At 42.4% G+C, this 20321-nt stretch overlaps 1 protein-coding gene across 1 annotated transcript in view; it reads right to left on the bottom strand.

The window, feature by feature from the left end:
* The window catches only part of LOC105668533 (discoidin domain-containing receptor 2-like), a 135866-nt gene that overhangs the window by 20987 nt on the left and 94558 nt on the right, over nt 1–20321 (bottom strand). The window contains exons 7-10 of the mRNA XM_012360965.2: nt 15990–16197; nt 4238–4577; nt 2828–3018; nt 2395–2576 (exon numbers count right to left, since the gene is read on the bottom strand). Coding sequence (XP_012216388.1) covers nt 2395–2576; nt 2828–3018; nt 4238–4577; nt 15990–16197 — 921 coding nt within the window. The remainder of the gene's footprint in view (nt 1–2394; nt 2577–2827; nt 3019–4237; nt 4578–15989; nt 16198–20321) is intronic.

The raw sequence follows: 20321 nt of genomic DNA, 5'->3' as shown, positions 1-20321 counted from the left end.
TGTCTCGATTTTTCATGAAAATACGCGTGAATGGACAGATAGTCGCGCGCAATGTTATCCGTAAAATGTGTAATCCGATGTAATCCAAGATCAGCTATTTATTTCCGGCGGAAATGGTTCATCTGTGCGACGCGCATCTCGCGCGCGACATCATTTTACTGTCGCTGTAAAACGTAGGTATGTGAGGCGAGATCCGTCGCGTCGCGCGGCTCTTAAAAAAAGAAATTACCTGCGTCATGAAGTTTCGCATGTACGGGCCGTATAATCTCACCAGGAGACGCGTGACATCCGATACCGGGATGGTTGGCCGTGAAATCAACCCCTATCGCGTAATATTTTTGCGATGTCGGCTGGATGCGTCCCGCACGCTCCGCTTGTAGGCGGAGCGGTTGGAAACGTGATTACACGACGCGCTTTCTCTCCGCAATTAACGGAGCGAACTGGTCCGGAAGCCGCCGGACCGCGTAATGATGATACATTCCATAGGGGTTGCAGCGGCCGGTGTATCCGCGAAAGGGCCCCTGTCGACGCGTCCTGTCGACGGGAGTTCGTTTACAGGCTGGCCGACGGCGATCGATCGATCGATTTCGCGGACACCGCGCTGGATTCGCGCTGACTGCGCCGCAGTCTCCGGCTTTATTTCGGTCGCACGTGTGTGTGAGACGAGCCGCGATAGCGATTTATTGTCTAAGCAGAATGGCGTTACACGCCGGGCGTTTTTGCGCCGCCGCTCGTTCGGTAGTTCGCTCCAATTATCCTTTTCCGAGATCGTGTCGCTTCTGTCACAGGAATGATATCTCGCGGGGACGTGGAGAACGCCGCGTTAATTATTTCCGATATTCTGCACAATACTGCTGCAAGCGTGTAGTAACTATCAAAGTTGGCATTATTTTTATACACCGATCATAGATATTTGCTTATTTCTTTACTTCGGATATACATATTCCGTGCTGGACGAAAGTAATAAAAATAACGTTTCGACATATTCAAAGAAATACGAAATAGTTATTTAACAGCGAGAAATAAAATAAACTTTTCACGTTCAATCTCGGCAGAGAATATAAACAGATAACAAAATATTTTTATTTCAAATTGGCTATATTGTAGAATCTACGATTAAAAAGAATATTAAACAGTTCTGGAAAATCCTGATAAGACTCGCAATATAAAAGATGCATAATTTTCGTTGCATCAATATTGTTTTGATTTTATTTTGATTTTATTGAACGACATGCAGATAATTGTGCGATAAGGGAACGTACGATTTTATCGCGATATTTTTTACGATATATTTATGATTTTTCGTATATGAAAAGTGCATAAACTCGAACGGACGTTTCGCGAAAGAGCTCTCGTTATACATGTATATAAATATATATAAACGAGATATATATACGTGCAGAATGTTTGTCGACCTTTAACTGATCAGTATCGCTGTATCATCATCCGATATGTATAGATGTTGCCCGAAAAAAAGCGGCTGTCAGTGCCGATCGCGCGTTTTTAAATTGACCTTCGGCCGCGATCCCGTGATTCTTTTTATGCCGATGGAGAACCCAGGGGATCGTCTCGCGTGTTCGATGTCGGCCCGGAGGGGTTTCTGCGCTCTTTTCCGCCCTCGTGCAGTGTTCTGGCATTCTGGATACGAGCTACGGTATACTGTACCCGCGGGAGGTATATCTGCTCCAAATGTTCCACTCGTTCCACTATATTGATTTAAATTATTAATTGTGAATTTATTTCTGATCAGCGCAGAGATACGTTTAATAGAGACAAGCGCGACAACGACGTATATTTATATTTGGGACAGCTTCTTTATTCATATTCGTGTCAATTTTAATGTCGTTGACTTCTTAATGTGATTCGTAATTACAATTTTGGTCTTTCGTGCGATATCTTTGATTGCATATATCAATAATAATTAAAAATATTTTTTCTATTTCTATTTTATCGAATAACAACATAAAATATACATAAATGCTAGAAATCGCATTGATATGAATTTTAGAGATATTTTGATTTTTCATCACATAGTTTGAAATTAAAAATAAATAATCTGGTTTATCTCTTAAAATAGATATATATATATCTATATATTTAAAATCGAGATTTATAAGAGAGGAGAATGCATTTCAACTTCTAATTTATTTATTATATTAAAATTTTGTTTTTATTTTATTCCGATACTTTTTCCATTATTAGCTTTCGACAATCTCACGATATTGATTTTATTAAGGTAAAGGATTCTATCTCGTAAAACTTTATACATAACGTTTTTATTTGTATCTAACTTAAGTTCGCAAATTATGCGTGTAAGTTCGCATTAAAGCACAAAGACCAATCAATACGGAATAAACTTGTAAAGGGGTAAGAAAGGGAGTGAGAGTGTCTCACCTTCTTGTCCTCGGTCTTCGTGGTCCGCGAACTCTTGGAGAAGAGGCTGTCCTGGTCGCCAGCGGCGCTGGAGACGGTCGCCCCGCGGCCGGCGCCGGCGTCCTGATTGAGCAGAGGCACCGTGCCGAGTTCCGGTACCGCATAATCGTACGACGTGTCAACTGCACCGTTCGCGTACACCGCTGCGGATGATATAGCAAAGGAGGAGCGAGCGCAGAAGGGGATGGTGTATTGATTGCGGTCAGGGCGAATGCTTTGTTGCCGGGACGTATGTGGGTGCACCATCGTTGGCACAGGAGCCGCGACCGTTGAATGTATGTGTTCACGGATGCATGAGTGTGCGTGTATGGGTGTGTACGTGTGCGTGAGTGCGTAATCGCGAGCACGCGCCGTATAACATGTGTAGGTGTAGGTGCGTTCGAGCGCCGCATACCTGAGTGATTGATGTTGGTGCCCTTGTTGTTCAGCATCATGTCTTTCATCTCCATAACGACGGTGCTGTAGCTGTAGTACGGCGCGTACTTTAGCGCCTGGTAGGGCTCTTGGTAGTCGTCCAGCTTTACGATGTCCAGGAGACGATTTCCGAGGTCGCGCGGCAAAGTCGGCAGAGAACCGCCTGCGTATCTGAAAGAGGAAGGAATCGATTCATCGATGAGATGTCATTCCGTTTACCCAAAGTGATCAGTAGTATAGTTTCTTCCAATCGCATCATTCGCATTCCTCGATAATTTTACTGAAATAAGTTCAGTAAATAAGCTGTGTATATTCTATCTTTCTTCAAGGATCGTTTGGCTACATTTACCCTACTTAATATTTACTCATTTATTCAAATTATTCGAGTCATATATGACGTAAATTTGCTTTACTTTGTAGCAATGCGGCCTAATGCTACCCAAATATGATTCGCATCGCGCTCGAAGAGAGTTATAAAATGTATCGGTACAACTTCGACTTTGTTAGATCCCGATTTTTGAGAGCAGTATATTTTTCGTTCGCGAATTTTAGTGCTGCGGAACATGCGGTCCGTCCAAGGCAACATCCGTGCGCCTACTTGAAGTTGCACGTTACACGTTCTCTTTTGGTACGAAGCTCGCAGCTGCAATATCGGATTGCACAAAGCGGGCAGGGAGCTCGGGGGGGATCGATGCCGAAGCTCGTGCGGGATGCTTCGAAGTTACGAGGCGGCCGTAGGATCTCCTCTGGAGACATTCGTGCCGCACAAACTCGATATATTGCCCGAGGATGTCCGTTATTGGACGTTATTGGACATTCGCTAACGAGCACGGTGGATGGAAAGTTTATTGGAAGGCCCGTCATCGTGCCGAGCGTGTCGTGAACGGAGACAAACTTGGAAGAAATGAGGAATACGGCCTCATATCGCAATCGTGTATTATCGTTAAGCATGCTCCGCGCGATGCAAAAGCGAGTGTTCGACAGTTTCTTTCGTATGATCCTGCAATCGTGCGGTCTAGACGATCCTCGTCGCGTAATAAGAGAGAAAAAATGTAGCAAATATCACCCAAAGTAGCCCAATTTTGCGATACTTTATAAATTGAATTATTGCAAAATTATTCAATGTCTCTCATTTAATATTTGAAGTAAAAAATGAGGGCTCGACATTGTGCGAGAATAATTAAAAAATTATTCAATTTTTAAAAATATATTTTAACAATTCATATTTTAATTAAACATAAAAAATTATACTAAAATACATAAAAGAGAGCGGGAAGAAAATTGTACTTCCAGCTTTTATTAGAATGTCAAAGGTCGCATCATCTTTGATGAGTTTATTCCCTCTTTCTCGTTTATTTTCTCATTAATTATCAAATGAGTAATCCCTTACCTTTCGTCGTCCTCTAAAGTATACGCCATCAAAGCCGCGCCTTTCTCGACGGTGGCGCAGGTGGATCCTAAATGAGAAGGGGCTTTGCCGGTCATCGGGCTGGCGAAACACTTGCGCTGCCTGTGTCGTGAGACAATCAAAAATATCGCTACAGCGAGTGAAAGTATCACGGCGGTCAGCACGCCGATCACGACCGCCATGTACGTCGGGTCGTCGTGTTTCGCCGTCGAAACCGGAAGCTCGCCCTCGGCGGCGCCGTTCTTCTCGACAAAGACGTCGCTCTGGATCGGTGATTCGGTTGTCGGTGCTTCCTCGGGCGTGAAGTTGCCGTGCGCTATATCTATACACACACACACACATACAAAAAAAAATGTTTATCTTTCGCTTGCCTTTTAGTTTTAAAATTTCATTATTTCAGCAAATTTGCGAGTCGAGTATATTTATACGTTAATTTTTTAACGCATTAATAATTTTGTGAATATAATGGACAGTGCAAATGCAATGTCTAGTGCAATTTACATGTGAAATTGGATGCACTGTAACATTTCATAGTGCCCGCAATTATTGTCGTACTATGGTTACAATTATTAATTGTCATGATTATTATATTCCTCTGCTATTATCTCTGTTATTATCTCTGTTAATATCGCTACGTGTATTATATTAGCTAATTATGATCCAACTTTCTGTGTATCTCGAAGTCTCTTCGAGAGATACCTATTTTTATAACTGTTATTAGAAAAGTTTGTTCTTTTGCTGTTCAGCTTGCGCGGACAGGTATTGTTTATGCAAACGCGAGCGTCGCGTACGTCGCATGACATTGATTAAGGAGTAAAGCTTTTCTCACAGAAGGATGCATCTAGTACGCGTCGAGATTAAGCTAATCGTGCATAAGATACGCGCGCGAAGATCTGCCTTTGAGGACTAAGGATTACAAAACACGTTCGCGCGAGATAGACGCATGAGAGCATATGTGGAGCGTGTAATTAACCTATATGCGCTTTGACGTACGACTTCACTAAGGATGCTGCAGGATATACGAAGTTCGTTACGGAGAGGGGTCGTCTAGTTCACTTCTCTCGTAAATGCGAGAGATAACGTTCCCCATTTATTATCATCGCGATATCGTATGAAAGAGACCCGGTGGAGCTTTCATCGTGTAAACATATTATATTACGCTTTTGTCGATGGGCTGTTTTGTGAACAAAAATTGTGTAATTAGACTGCCGTTGTTTGTTCTTTCGAAGCGTAATTATACGCGTCATTCTCATGGTGTTTAATAATGCGCTTTAACGGAAAACGATATGATATGCTTTTCCGCTCTCTCTATTTTGTGCGTTGCAGTATCAAGAGGATTACGTTTCATTTTGCTACAAATAATTACAGTAGAAAGGGTGGGGTGGGGAGGGGAAGGATACATTACCAGTAAGGATAATTTTGCAAAGAGTACATTGATGAGATACGCGTACATTACATGTGGTTTTTAAAATGTTCTCCGTTCTGTCTGCGTCGATTTTTAATTTTACTAATTTAACGTCTTACAACGCGAATATAATCTTCTTTTGTTGCTATCCAAATTTCGAATTATTATTTTTTGACACGCAAACGATTTTTAAATTCCATTTTCGTCACGTTTGACGTGTTGCTATTTCAAGGAATACGGTGTCACACATTTCTGTCGTTGCACTTTACCGCCCGGTCCCGACAGAACAAGAAATAACATATATGAAGAAACGAAAAAGAATCACGCACACGGGAGCAACGTGCACGGATTCACAGCGCACCTTCCTAGTTTGCTGTTGAAGCCTTTTTGTGTAGCATTCGCGCGTAGAATTCTCCAGCAAGTTCTTGCTTGAATTTTTTTCGCGGGAGCGCGCTACGAAAACTCTATTTCGTCGTTTTACGCGCAGTAAAATAACTTCGTTTTGATGCAATTTTTGCAAGATTGGGTCGGATTATCTTTCTAAAACCCCGCTATATATCTCTGCTATTTTGTAATATATTTTTTGTGAATTGCGTATATCGTATAAAAGGGAATTAATTGAAATGATTAATGTTAAACATGTCATCACAAATTACACCGGTATATATTTTTATGTGTTGACGTTGTGTGCGTTAGTAAATCGGATAAACATCCGACTGTGCCGCAAATGTCGACAGTTTAGTAGTTTTCCCGCGGTACATGCCATTTCAGTTATCAAATAATAATTCAACGTCCCGTACGCAGTAGTAACTGGTATATTTTTAATTGATCACAACTAACAATTTATATTCGGTAAATAATTTTAAACAGACGATACACGTTGAATGTGAGAAGAAATTAAATAAATCTTTCTGTCGACGTTTACTTAATTGACTAATAAATTCGTAACTATTAATGTACATTTTATTGACGATTTATTTCGTTTGGAAACGATTCTGCCCTTGATGAGAATTTGATGGAAAGCCATTATTGCTGCAAGTTTCTTATTTTCCAATGTTACATAACTTGGTAATTAAATATCGGAATAAAACTTTATTAAATCTACGTGAAACTAATTAAAGAGTTTGTTGTATTTTATATTACACGTTATTAAAGCGATTTTTTTACAAATATTTTTATTTTTGTTACAATCGCCTTAACTCAATATTGATACTGATATTTAAAGTCAAAGTCAAAGTGTCTAGGAAATCCGTTACTGAAATACATCATCGTCATTTCGGCATATCGCTTAAACAATATTTTAAAATGCACCTTCGACAACCCACAAAGACGTTCTGCGGGAACGTTGGAAAGCTCCGCGTCGCGACAGGATTCTAATTTAAGAAAAACGCGATGCACGCGACGAACGCAAACTTATTTTCCCGCGAGAGGAAGAGGGAGAGATGGAAAGGGAGATTTCTCGGAAAGAAACCTCAGTGGGGGTCGCTCGCTCCCGGATTTTCCGCGAGAGTCGTCCTGGAATATCCAGAGCACCGCTCGCGCGCAGGAATATAAATTTCTTCGGATGCAATCCCGACGCGCTTTGTGAGTCCGTCAACGGGAGCGTTTCTCCGTCGAGGTAGCATAACGCGGGAGCGCAAAGGAAAAGCAACCTGGAGATAATAAGAGGTCAGAATAGGGAATCTCTTAGCCACCTAACCTTCCCGCATGCGGTATTCCGTCGCGAAATTCCCGGCGGAGTTTATGTCGGACAGAAACAAAGCCATCGTCGTGTTTGATATCAGCCTACGCCGAGCGTCATTCACGACGCCATGACGATCCCCGACGTTTATAGTCCCGCATGAAATCTGATATTAAACATTCTTTTCGCCGGTGGGTGACGGCTCAGGATTGAATCGAAAAGGGCTTTACATCGCGTGGAGGCTTCAGCGGTGTCAGAATACTACCGCGCAATCTCGTGGAATTGGTCGTGCGCAACGTTGAGACATAATAGCGGAACTCGTGTGTAAAATGTTGACGAACCGTTATATTGGTTAGAGATAAAAATGCAAAAGTAATCACATCACCGCGTATGCGCGTTTATGCGAAGCTTATTTGATGGACCATTATGCAGTAAAATATTTCCACATACGTGTCGTATATCCTTTGGCACTTATAGTTGCAAGAATGTTAAATTAGATGTGATTTCGACAATGTTCAACAATTCTTTTTATATAGGCAGATAGTGAATTCTATTTTTATTGATAAGAATCTATCAATTTTAACATTATTATCGAAATATAATATATAAATGTTATTTTTTTAAATTAAAAATATAGAAAATTTACTGTTCTTATATCGATTCATTACTTAGATTCGAAGATGTTCTCATTGGAAGAAAGCGCGAGAAAGAACATATGCACTTGAATACACAGCTTCAACGTGCTGTGCAAGTCTCCGTTATCAGTTAATACGTTTGAGTGGATCCGATAGAAAATAGACGAAATTAGCATTGAACCACCGGGTAAGCGCGTTATTTCGCCCCAAATAAATATTTTCCAAAGCGCACTGGAGCTTACGCGATACCGACTACCCGTTTAATTATAGCGTCACATCGCCCTGCGATTATTTCACCATCAAAACAATAACAAAGAGGGAGAGAGAGGGAGAGAGAGGGAGAGAAAAGCGTATACTGGCTGCATATACACCGCGGTAGCTAACCAGATTTATGATTGGATGTTGCGTGATTGCGACAAGGGTGGGCCCGTAGTTTGCGCAAATCTTACACATATAAATCACTAGGGAATTTGCAATGAAATCGTTCTTTTTCTTTTCTTGTTCTTAAAGAAGAAGCAGCGGCGACAAGTAAAAATCGAGTGAAGGAAGGGGTGAAAGAAAGGCGCGGAGTTAGAAACTGACGTCGTGTTATAGCACGTGTTCGCATTTCTTGCCTCGCAGCCTTAGTCGGGTCGCGAAGATTCGACGACGACAAGACGTGGATGTCGACAACAACACGGTGCACGTGCAAATGTGCGCGGCGCGACGCAGCGCGCGGATGCAGCTGACGCTCAACGTCAAATGCAACTAATGCACGCCTTGATCTCGCGCTCGGTGAGCCGCGCCACACCACCGCCGGCATCGTCGCCGCCTTTTAAGCCCGCTGATTTAGAGTTTGAGATGTAAAGTGCAGCCACGAGGTTTTATTCCGCTCGTGACCTCGCCCCCGATCCGGGGACCTCAATCTCGTCGACGCGGCGATAAACCCGATTGTCCGACGAGACCACCGTCGGTGTTCCGATCACGTCAGATGTCACCGGCAATCGGTGCCGCTTCTCGTTCACCCGCTTTGTTTTATTTCCTCCGCACAGGATAACGCCATAGTTGGAGCATTGTTTTCAGACTGCCGCCGCCGCCGCCGCCGCGAGCGCACATGCTTCGTATGCTAAATAACGCGCGTAGAAACGCGATAATATGTGATTGCTTTGTCGGTAGGTCAGTATTTACGAAATTAACCACGTGTGAATTAATCCGTAACTTACGATATTACTGCCGCGATATTGCCGCATTGGATATCCATATCCTTTGCGCGGATAATGTGGGGATATTTGTAGTGGCTATTAATCGAGAGACATTTTATTTTTGAGCTACGTAAGAGCTATCGATAACATGTAAAAACAATAAAATAAAATAAAATTGAAAAAAAATGGATGGTGCTACAGGGTAGTATATCGTGGGGTTAAGGGGGATTTAAATAACTTGGATACTGTTTTCCAACAAATAGCGCGATCGATAAGCCGGACAATTGCACGAGTGTAATGAATTTGCACAATGTCTGTTTAAAAAAAGAAGCCCGCGGTCGGGCTCGGTTAGTCGTTATCGGTTACCGCGATACTTCGCTCTACAAAGCCGCGCAAGAACGTCGAATAATTACGCGGTAATAATCCCCCCGTCCGATAAGGATAAATTAACTTCGCCAGGAGCGCGGCGGCCCCTTTACGCAGCGCGGTGTAGTCCGTAAGGATAATATTAACGAGCCAAGTTTAAGTACATTTTTTGCGTCGCTCCTGCCTTTGTCAATTAATAATCGACTTCCGGGAAGAGAGAGAAAGAGCGCCTTTAAGTTTAGCCCCGTTGAAGGAGTTCCTCCGATAACGCTCGAAGCGCTGAATCGCTGGGGCAAGAGCTCGTGATATATCGGGACCGGGACACGATATTTAGAATATTTAAGAAACTGTCGGCGTGAGCGATTGCGAGCAGTGAATCATTTTTATAACAGATAATCAGGATGAGAGACACGGAAAACGACGCAGTGTGTATGTGTGTGTGTGTGTGTGTGTGTGTGTGTCTGAGAAGGAAAGAAAAAAAAAGAGAGAGAAAGATATGGTGACTTCAACTCTGCGAGGAAATCCATGGCCAGTCCCCTCGTATTTCTTTGTCCAATTATGTCTGTCGACGTTGGGGGGGGGGGGGGGGGGTGATGGGATGGGGCTGGAAATCCTTGCAGGACCTTGCGCGAAAGAGAAGAGGCCGCGAGAGGTGCATCCATTATCTTCTCTCCTCGGACTGCATCCGGAGGTGCATCCATTATCTATCTTTCTCAGAGCGGAATCGGACGATCGCTCGCCGGTAAATTGCGAGAAAATATACGAACGACGGTCGATAAACTTTTAACGAGTTCCTTTTGTGCCGGGCGCGACGAATATCTATAAGTCTCGAGGATCGCGGATCCGATTTGAAAGTCCTCGTCGATTCCTCCATAAAGAAGGTCACTCGTCAAATGCTCGTAGCATAAAATATTTGTAAGTTAAAACGAGATTTTTTTTTATTTGTAGGAGAGGATTGCAATTTAATATATTTGATCACTTTCATTAATAGTTTTAATATAATTTAGGTTTATAAATTATAGATATTCAAATTTATATTTTTTGAAAAGGTTGAAAAATATGTTGGAAAAGAGAGAATCTCTCGCTTTAGATGCGTACAAATAAATTATTACTTTTGCCACCGTTACTACTTATACATTATAAAAAAAAATATATACTTATAATAATCGCGATACTGTAAAATATATTTTTCAACGCGAAGGAATGGTAAAGCTAGAATAATCACGGAAAGCTTTGTAATTTTTGCACGAGGAACAAACATAGCACTGCGGTATTGTACCTACATCTTCGTAACATCATTTCGCAGTCGTGTTCCGGGCATTCGTTTGAAATTCCATAACGACATGCTACCGAAACCCTTCTCACCCGCTCGCGACCCCCCGAGAATCCCCATGAGGGAACTCGAAATCCCACCCAGGAATATGATTTCCTCCCTCGCGAACACGAGTCGTAATTTACAAACATCCGTCACAGACCGGCCATACTCGTGGGATGTGTCGTTAGCTCATATCATTTTTCTTCGTCTTCCGTTGCTTACCACCGGTCTCGTCCGTCCCGAAGCCAGCCCTTGTCGGGCTATGTCGTTTTCATAAATGAACGAGGCGATTCGACGCACACTAGTATCACGCAGCGTACACCAAAGAGATCCACGTGAAATTATCTGTCGAGTAGGGCTGACTCCGAGGGTGGTCCCCGGCGAAAGGAGTGTCGTACGGTGCCTCCCAGAGGCAAGGGTGGCGCAAGCAAATTGTCGGAACGAAGATTGAACGAGGCGCGATCACGATGGATCGCTACATCCAACATGCAGGACTTGCAATTCGTCGCGAACTGCTAACATTTTATAAGATGCATCGATTTAACATATTTTAAAGTTTGGTTTCCAAATGCTGGAGATTATTTTCGAATTCTAATTTTCCCGAAAAGAAAATATTTAAACTTGAAATTCTCGTAATATTACGCAACTATCGGTGGATTATAATTTTTAACGTACAATAAGGCTATAGATGAGAAACTTTAACGTTTGCAAGGTTTTTGGATAATTAAACACACATTGTTAGCAACTACCTTCTTTTTTTGCGCTGAAGATTTATTCTTTACTTTTGCATTAATCGATAAATCTTTTTATGCAATATTCTCGTCATAACGTTGACATCGTTCACTTGTACGCGGATCCGTTCTGAAAGACGCGTATTTTGATGGCATACTATGATGCACGAGGCGGACGAGCGTTATGAATGTACCGGAGGCAAAGAGTTTCAGGTTTCCTCGCCCGGTTTATGTGATCTCGTTGGTAAATCCGTTTGACAAACAACCCTCCATACGCGAATGCCTTGAACGAGAGCACAGTGCTCTTTTATGGGAGCTACCTAGTTGCATCATTATCTGCGAGTAATAGCTCATAGTTATCTATGAGTACGTTGGAAGCGTACGAGTTTCTTTCGCGAAACGCTTCTTCGGACTTGTTATCGGCGAATACTTTGAACAACGCCGGATGTACCTTATCGGCGATTGTTATCGGTGATTCTTCAGCTTTCAATTAGAACCGCAACTCGAGAATATCGTATTTGCAAGTTTTTTCGCCGTTAAGCGTCGGGAAAAAAAATAATGATTCTTTTTAACAATGCTTTTAAAAAAACATTTTTTACAAAATACCATATTTCTGTCAAACGTTTTTGATGATAATTCGCTTTCAATTACGAAATGTCATTTTAATTAAATAAATTCTTGTCTATTCCGTCTGTCCACAACTGTCACGAGATCTTGCATTTTTCATCTGTTCTTTATATAAAGCTCTTCAATAAGGTTCTTCTTGATGGTTGCGAATTTTTGTAATTTATATTTAAACAAGGCGAGTGATCTAACGTGCGCCTTCAAAGTCGCACTATGACAGTATTGTAATGACTGCATTGGGAACTGTTGAATGATAATTTTTGCACATTAGCTCATTGTTCTTATTGCGATTTGCAATGCATTTTATGTGCCTGCGAAAGAGCCGTCTGGCATGCGTTTTTGCATATATCCTTTGACGTGGAAAAAGGGTGAAGAGCAGAAGGAAGCGGGCAAAGAGTTTCGTGCTCGTTTTATGATCTCGTCGCTACGTCGCTAAGTCCTCTCGACAAACGACCCTTTGTACGTAAATACCTTAAATGAGAACGGGGATGTTCTTATCTCCCATTAGTTTGTCGCGTAATTTCTCATTACAATGCGAAGATTATAGTTTACTTGGAGTTTCTGAATTTTAGTCACCGAACCGGAAAATCTGTTTCTTTTTTCCTCATTTACTTTACTTCCTCAAAATCCTGCACGGAGTTATTAATATCACATCTTCGGGTTTATCATTTTACATTTCTCGATATATAAATGCGATTCTGTTAATTAACGAAAGTGCCTTGTCATGAAAGCATCAAGTAAAACGAAACTGTTTTTTTTAATCATAATATTGTATCAATTCGGATTTTTTCTACATTGCACTCTCATCAGTTGTAATTCATTTTGTAGAGTGAAATATTTTTTTATGGAGTGAAAGCAGAGACGGTGAATGTTATATTGTTCGGCTGCGTATTATTGCGCAGTACGATTAACAAAGCACCCTTTTACGCTTGAATGATGTGGAAAAGGGTGAATTGGGTAATCGACAATTCAAATTTCTAGAATGGAAGTTCTCGTTGATACGAAAGCTGCCAAAGTTACCCTCGTCATGGATGCAACCTGTGTATCGGACTTATCGAAAGTTTCGTATCGTCATAGTCGTTCGATGACTTGCTTACCTGTGTGAAAGCTTTCCGTACGTTTCTATACGAAAACCCTTCTTTTGGCGGGGAAGATTGAAGAGTAACTTTAAAGGATGAAGGATGATCGCGATCTTCCAGCTTTGTGTCGTGTTTCCGACACACACTATGTATCATAATACGTGACACTTTTTAAGTCCGTGGAATTACCATTTCTTTTATAAATCAGATAAGCAGCGTGAAGTGCTTTGGAAATTTTTCTATCATTATGTTTATATCGCTTTAAATTTTACGTATCAGAAACTGAGCAAAGAATTCTTTCATTTTTGCCTGTAGCTCTTGTATTAGATAAAGAAAAGCAAATTTTTTGATGAATCCGGTTTGATTAATTATCCTTGAACACGTATTTCATTATATTTTATCGAGATGAGAAATAATTCTTTTATGAAAACAATTTGTTCTCTTTTGTGAACTATTGTTTGAGAGAAGTGCATGTTTTTGATCGCACAGTGGTAATAGCACGAACATCGTCCGCCTTTTGTCGAGACAAGTAGATATATTACTTGCGCGGCATTAATCGGTAGATCTTGCAAACTCGCTCTGTCACGATCGTTTGTTTTATACTCTCACTTGAATGGAGGCTTTCTCCAGGTTTTCATGCAAAGCGCCTTATGATAGGAAAGGGTGAGGCTCGAAAGGACGTGGGGTAACCGTGATTTTGCAGTTTGGCGACGTAATTATTCAAGAATTTAACTGTATATTTGTTTCTTTGATTTCTCAATTGACAAGCGCAAACGGTACACGAATTGAGTGCAATTTGCAAGACGCAAGATAGAAATATCACGACCCAATTAGTTATTTCAACATTCTGACAATATTCATGCGCATTCTATTAAGTAAACACTGTTCCAGAATTGTCAATCTTAATCTATATTTCAGACCAATAATGCGCGACTTGAGATCAAATTTGCACAACGCTATTATAGTCTGTGATGTGTAGCCGTATTTATATGGCATTAATCTGTAATAACTACAAGAGTTGTACAATCACTAACCGATCGAAACGCATATATAAATTTTAGATGTAATATTCAGCGATAAGATTTTATTCAATATACAATTGTATAATATTGCTGACGCGTTCTCTCTTCGCTTTATCTTGATTATAAATCCCTTTTATACTCGACAATCGCCGTCGGTATACTGCAAACGCGGATAAACGCCCCACAAGATGCGATTCCCATCGAATCCACGTTAAATCAGATGGAACGTAGGGACGGCGGGACGAGGTGAAAGTCGCTTTCAGAATCGTGCACGCTCGATATGGAGACATACCCCGCGATTTATATCTCCGTTGATAAAACGCCTCCTTCTGTCTAACGTTCGCGCCATCCTTCGCATTTCCTTCCTCAGGAAGCTTGATTCTGCGAAGAGGAGGGAAGTTGATTTCTATCGAGTGAGCGCCAAATTGAATCGCAGTCGATTTTTCCGTACGCGGCGAGATGCCGCGTAAGAAGATACGATATAGATTATCTGTCTCTCTCCACTGTTCGCGCGTTTCCTCTCCGCGCCGTCCGCTTTGAAATTGCCGCCTGGCAGATATACGATAAGCCATTGTCAATTACCGCACGTATCAGTTTGATCAACTTCGAGATTTATTTTCTCGATGATTGACAGGCGGCAATCGTTGGCCGAGGGAGCAAAGACGGAGAGGGGGGGAGAAGTGGGATGACGCGGAAGGAGGGTTTGCGGTGGTTCGGTTGTGCCGAATTGGAATGAAATGGCAGAATCACAAAAAGAAATACATTCTCCATCGACCTCCGCCCCCGTCATTCTCTACGGTGAAGGTTTATACCACGAAACGATTTCGCGTCACGAGCAGAAATTTTCGTCCCTAGTTCCGCCGCGATGCGATGTTCCACAGCTCTTTTTTTTCCCTCCCTGGCCATTGTTTTTGTCCATTGCGGCGCGCGGATCAACGTGGAAATATATCCTCGTTCGAGGATTTTAATGTATTCCAGAATTTCGGCCGGCACGTCCCGCTGGTAGCTGTCACAGGGTAGCTGGACGAGAGATGATGGATTCGGTAAAATTAAATGACGGATTGCGGTATCTCTTTTTGACCTTGCGCTATTCTCCCTTCCATCTTCGTTCGTCAAACATCGAACGAATAAATTTCTATTGCCCTAGTTGCCCGGAGCACGATTACGGAGATCTCGAATCGTTGAATTTAAACGGTGCGTCCGTATCGAACGCGAGCGTACAGGCGCGTGAGTCGACTGCACAATAAAGTTTCATAAATTTCTTAAGAGAAAACATTACATTGCCCGACCTCGCGTTTCTCCGGTCCGAGTAAAAAGATGACGCGCAGTTTTCTAGGGTTGATATACGTTTGGTTGCGCTTCTTACATTTTAAGGGCTCTATTAGATGTTATTATTTCTGCGTTAATGTTAGAAGAAAAGCTATTTAGAAGAAGAGCTATCGGGTCCCACGTATATCCTACGTATGAAAGCAAAGAAAAATTGTTTTACAACGAAAAGGAAATTTTTTTGCAATTATTACATTGATATGAATTAGAAATATATAAATTTTGCGATCGATGAAAAATTCTTTATCGGTCACAAGCAAGATTATTTTTGTACGCGTGGAAAAGAGTTGCGAAGAAGACAACATATATCACTTGTTTGTACAAGATATGAGCACATAAAGTATCCTGTGATACGATTAATCGCCTTACCAGAATCGAAAGTTACTTCGCTGACCATGATCCATCGATCCGAGAAGTGGAGTCTCAGCTTAACGAATTTTCCAACTCGGTGATGAAGCTTGATCGTGATGTTCCGAGAAGTCTCGAAGATCTTATCCTCCATGTAGGTGTAGGTAATAGGTTCCCCCGTGTAATATTTTCCGCCAATACTGAAGAGTATGTCGACCTCAGAAAACACCTGCAAACCAAACAAGTACTCTAAGTATCTTATAAACGTGAATTTAATAAGAGAATACGAAATTATTTAAACTGATGTGAATAATCAACTGAAAATAATGATATATCTACACTTGCTACGGCTTAGCTACGGCTGAAAGGCATCTTATTAGTAAATAATTCAAGGCTGAGTAGCGCCAATGGCACACGAATTATACAGTGAATAAGCGCTCGGATAAAATTTATCGTGTGTATTACGCGCATGAGTGTCTCGTCGGCATAAAAGAGAAAACACAGTACATATTTCGCAACAGCAAAATTCCTATTCTGCTTCTCCGAGCTACTTTTTCACCTTTTGAACAACCGCATCGCGCGCCCGTAAATTTTTGACCGCGGATAGCATTTTTCAGGGTTGACTACTTTCGTGACCGTAAATTCATGGACGACGACCTGACAGGAAAGGAATTTCGTCGTCACGGAATGCAGGCCCTTGCTGGCTCCCCAGATGAAATTGAGGTCGATGGAGATTGCGTCGAAATATCGCGCGCCCGAGATCGATTTCGATATTGATCGTCGAATTGGTGTTGTGATTAACTGCGACTAGTCGCTGCGCGGAAAAAATGATTCCCGCTACAGTTAAGCGAATAGCTCCGGCTTGATATGAAATAAAACGGATTACGCCGGTGGATATTAGGTAAAATGAATACCCGCGTGCCTCGACATTGATGGATAGAGTCGACTCGAAAATCTCACCGCTCGAAGAAGATTTACCGACAAAGTAGAGCCTGGATCTTTCGCGTTCCCCTCCCTTGCGCGAAAAAGCTGTGGTACTTTTGAGGATGTTATAAAAGTTTAATGTGTCCCTAAAGTTCGATGGAGTATGTGATCTGACCATAAATCAACTATTATCCGAGGTATTATCCGAGATTTTTTTTTGTTAGCAAAAGTATCGCGATATTGCATCCAACACAATATATCTCTGTTCATTCGCCGGGCTTGAATTTACAATCCGTTCTTTCCTTTTTTCTCCGTCCTTTTTTTTATTATAAAAGTCAACGTAAAAATATGATGTTCTTTGCGTCAGCGCGCAAATTGCAATCTGCCGTACGTGGAGACGGGAGAGGAAGGCAGGGAGATGATAGAACCGCGGATCGATCCGTTTACTTTCGCGAAGAATGGCGATCTGTGAGAGTACAGCGTTGAAGCGCGGACGAAATCGAATCGAATTTCATCGTGTAAATGCCGGTGTGGGAAAGCGCAGCGCGAGTGCCTAAACGGTCTTGTATGCCGAGTGTGCGAAGTGCCTGTTGAATATTCGTAAGTTACGGGCTATTTGAAATTCCGAATATCCGGCGATGACGACGCGACGGATAATCTGGAATTCCGTAAGTTTCGATTAATGTTGAATAATTTCCGGGGGAGGAAGGTTCTTAAGTGGACGCCAGGCTCCGCAAGCAAGCTGGATGCCTTCCATCTTGGCTTACGCAGTCCACGGCGAGTAATTTGCCGAGGAATTCTATGTGTGCTGTATTTCGCTGGAATTGGAGCGTGGAATATCATATCGCGTAAAGTTGACTGTCAAGGAATATAGCGTGGCTGAGCGCGTGTAAGAGTTTGTAAAGCGGTGATTCTTTGAAGGTTATCGAATTACCGAGTTCACGAGCGACAAAGTAAGCTCCTTCTGTACTTGATTCATGTATTTAATAATGATAATACAGCTTCCCTGTGTATGCTAAGTAACTTGATATTCTTACCGGATTATGTGTTATTTTTTATTATTCATATATGCAATTTAAAAGTTTTTGCGAAGAAAAAGAACACTTTATTAGAAAAGCAACGAGGCTTATCGATGAGATTTTTGCGGAATGCCGTCTAGGAAAAATTGTCCTTATCGCGATGCAGGAATGCAAGATAATAAAGTGTCAGCAAATTCCTCCGCGATGTCTTTATTTTCTCATTCTTGTCTCGTATTTTACACGTTCGATGGTGCGGTCGTAGGAGGATCCGGAATACATTTCCAATGACGCGGGAGACAGGGAGTCGGCCTATCAGATTCGGTTATCCTAATCCGCGTCATGTAAATCCAATTTCCAGAGGTTTATCTCGCGGCAATGGCAGCCGAGGGCGATGTACGGTGCGGCGGGAAGACGCGGGATCTGACGGTAACAGCAGGTAGTATCGACATATCGATGCACCTTGCGCGCCCGGCGAACGCGTAGGTGGTGTATGAAGATAGGTTGCCATAAAACTCGTTTGTACGAGCTTTCGTTCCGTGCTACGTTGCTGCCGAAAGTCTCTGGAAAAAAGACGAGATATATATTCCAGCAGAGTTAGTGTATGTACACGGTGAGTGAGTTTGCTCAGGTGCGCGCATTGTGAATGTATGAAAGCACAACGATCAATTCACAATTAAATCTTTTAAGTATGACAGTGTGCTTTAAAGGCAAATATCACGAGTTGAAGAATTCGCGAAAAATATCTAACAAATAAATGCTGCTTGTGGTAAAAAACAACGTCGCTTGCAATCTCGTTGAGTGCCTGGATGCTTTATATGCGCATATTTAAATAACCGACATTTTTTCTATTATTTGCCGCGTAATGAAATAGGTATTAAGAAATGAGAGCGCGCTCTTGAGAAATAATAAATGGCTGAATTAGGGAACGTAGAATTTCGCGAATAAATTTATTGGCGGAGCGTTATCGAGTTGCAGGTGCAGCTCTCGGGGAAGCGAGGTAACGGGTTGTATTAGAGAGATTCCTAGAATAATTATGACACGCGTATACATTCCATTTCGTTCCATTAGTCGGCTGCGGAGTTTTATGCATTACGCTGAATAGGTAATGCGTGCCTTCGTTCAGCCAAACACGTAGCGTAGGGAAACGTCCGTCAGCGAAATTGAAACGGATCCGGGAGGAAAGAGCATTCGTAAATAAAATCGGCGCGAAAGAGTGTTACATCGACTCGGGACGCGCAATCACGCGAATTTATGCACTTTGACGAAATGGCACTCTTACGCGAATGAGAGAGGTATTTTCCTACCGCCGGAATATCAGACAACGAGAGGGATCTCCGCGCGATAGGGCCTTTCGTGTCTCTTGTCCTCTCTACTGAAACGAGTAAAGCGGGTAAATTCATTCTTCGTGAATAAGCAGATTCGTCCCCCTCTTATGCTTATTACATTACGACGCAGTGAGCGTACGCCGGAAAATTATCAGACTCCGGAACGATCCGCGCATGCGATCTCGCGCGAATTTTCAGCTTCCCGGCGGAAGCTGTTTTGATGACCGGCTCGCATCGCGATCCATTAACGTACGCGGCGGACATGTTTCACCGGCTGCCGCCGCTGAAGGGGGAAGATTGGGCATATCAAAGATGCGGAGAACGGAGCTCTCTCCGCATTGTATTAGAGCTCGAGTTTATAAGCTCGTGCGCGCGTCGACGAACTAGCAGCGCCCGTATGTAAAATCCAGCGATGCGGAAGAAGGGAGTTCGGAGAACGATGATCGGCTGTTGGGTACTGCTACGTCGAGGCATCGACCACGAAGAGGTTGCAACGTGGCCGTTTTGGAGGACCGCTGACCGCTGCATCAAAGACCGGGTGCATTTATGGCGCGCCGCCGATGTGGTGGTCGTCTGCCACCGTAGTTTCCATGCCCGCGCAGCGGTGAGGGTAATGCGTGTGTATAAGGGACTTTGTAATTATTGGGTTTAAGCGAAGGCTCTGTCGGTTTTTCAGCGTGGCCCGCCCGATTATCCGAATTGGTTATCGAAAACCCATTAGTACGCTCACGATGAGGCGCTCGTTTTTGTCACTTTTTTTTTTACGTTTGCGGAGGATGCGGATGCGCCGCTCATAAATTCGGCAATAATTCTTCGATATATCAATATGCGGGCTTTTAGTATTTCTGCAAACGAGCCCGAGCTCTCCTGACTAAGATATTGATTTACGAGAGCGCGCGTCATCTTATATCTCGCATTTCCACGGCGCTTCTGCGAGGAATCTATCGGAATTTCGCTCTTTTAATATTTTTCGTGTAATGCACATTTGTATGCTTTTTTTTTAGTGTTTTATACCGCTGCGTATCGCGCGAATACTTATTGGGCTTTACGCGTTCGTGATACGCCGTATGAATTTATATGATTTT

This window comes from Linepithema humile, chromosome 1 (genome assembly GCF_040581485.1).
Source record: "Linepithema humile isolate Giens D197 chromosome 1, Lhum_UNIL_v1.0, whole genome shotgun sequence".
Classification (NCBI taxonomy): domain Eukaryota; kingdom Metazoa; phylum Arthropoda; class Insecta; order Hymenoptera; family Formicidae; genus Linepithema; species Linepithema humile.
Note: the sequence above shows the minus strand (reverse complement) of the source record. Positions and strands in the feature narration are given on the sequence as shown.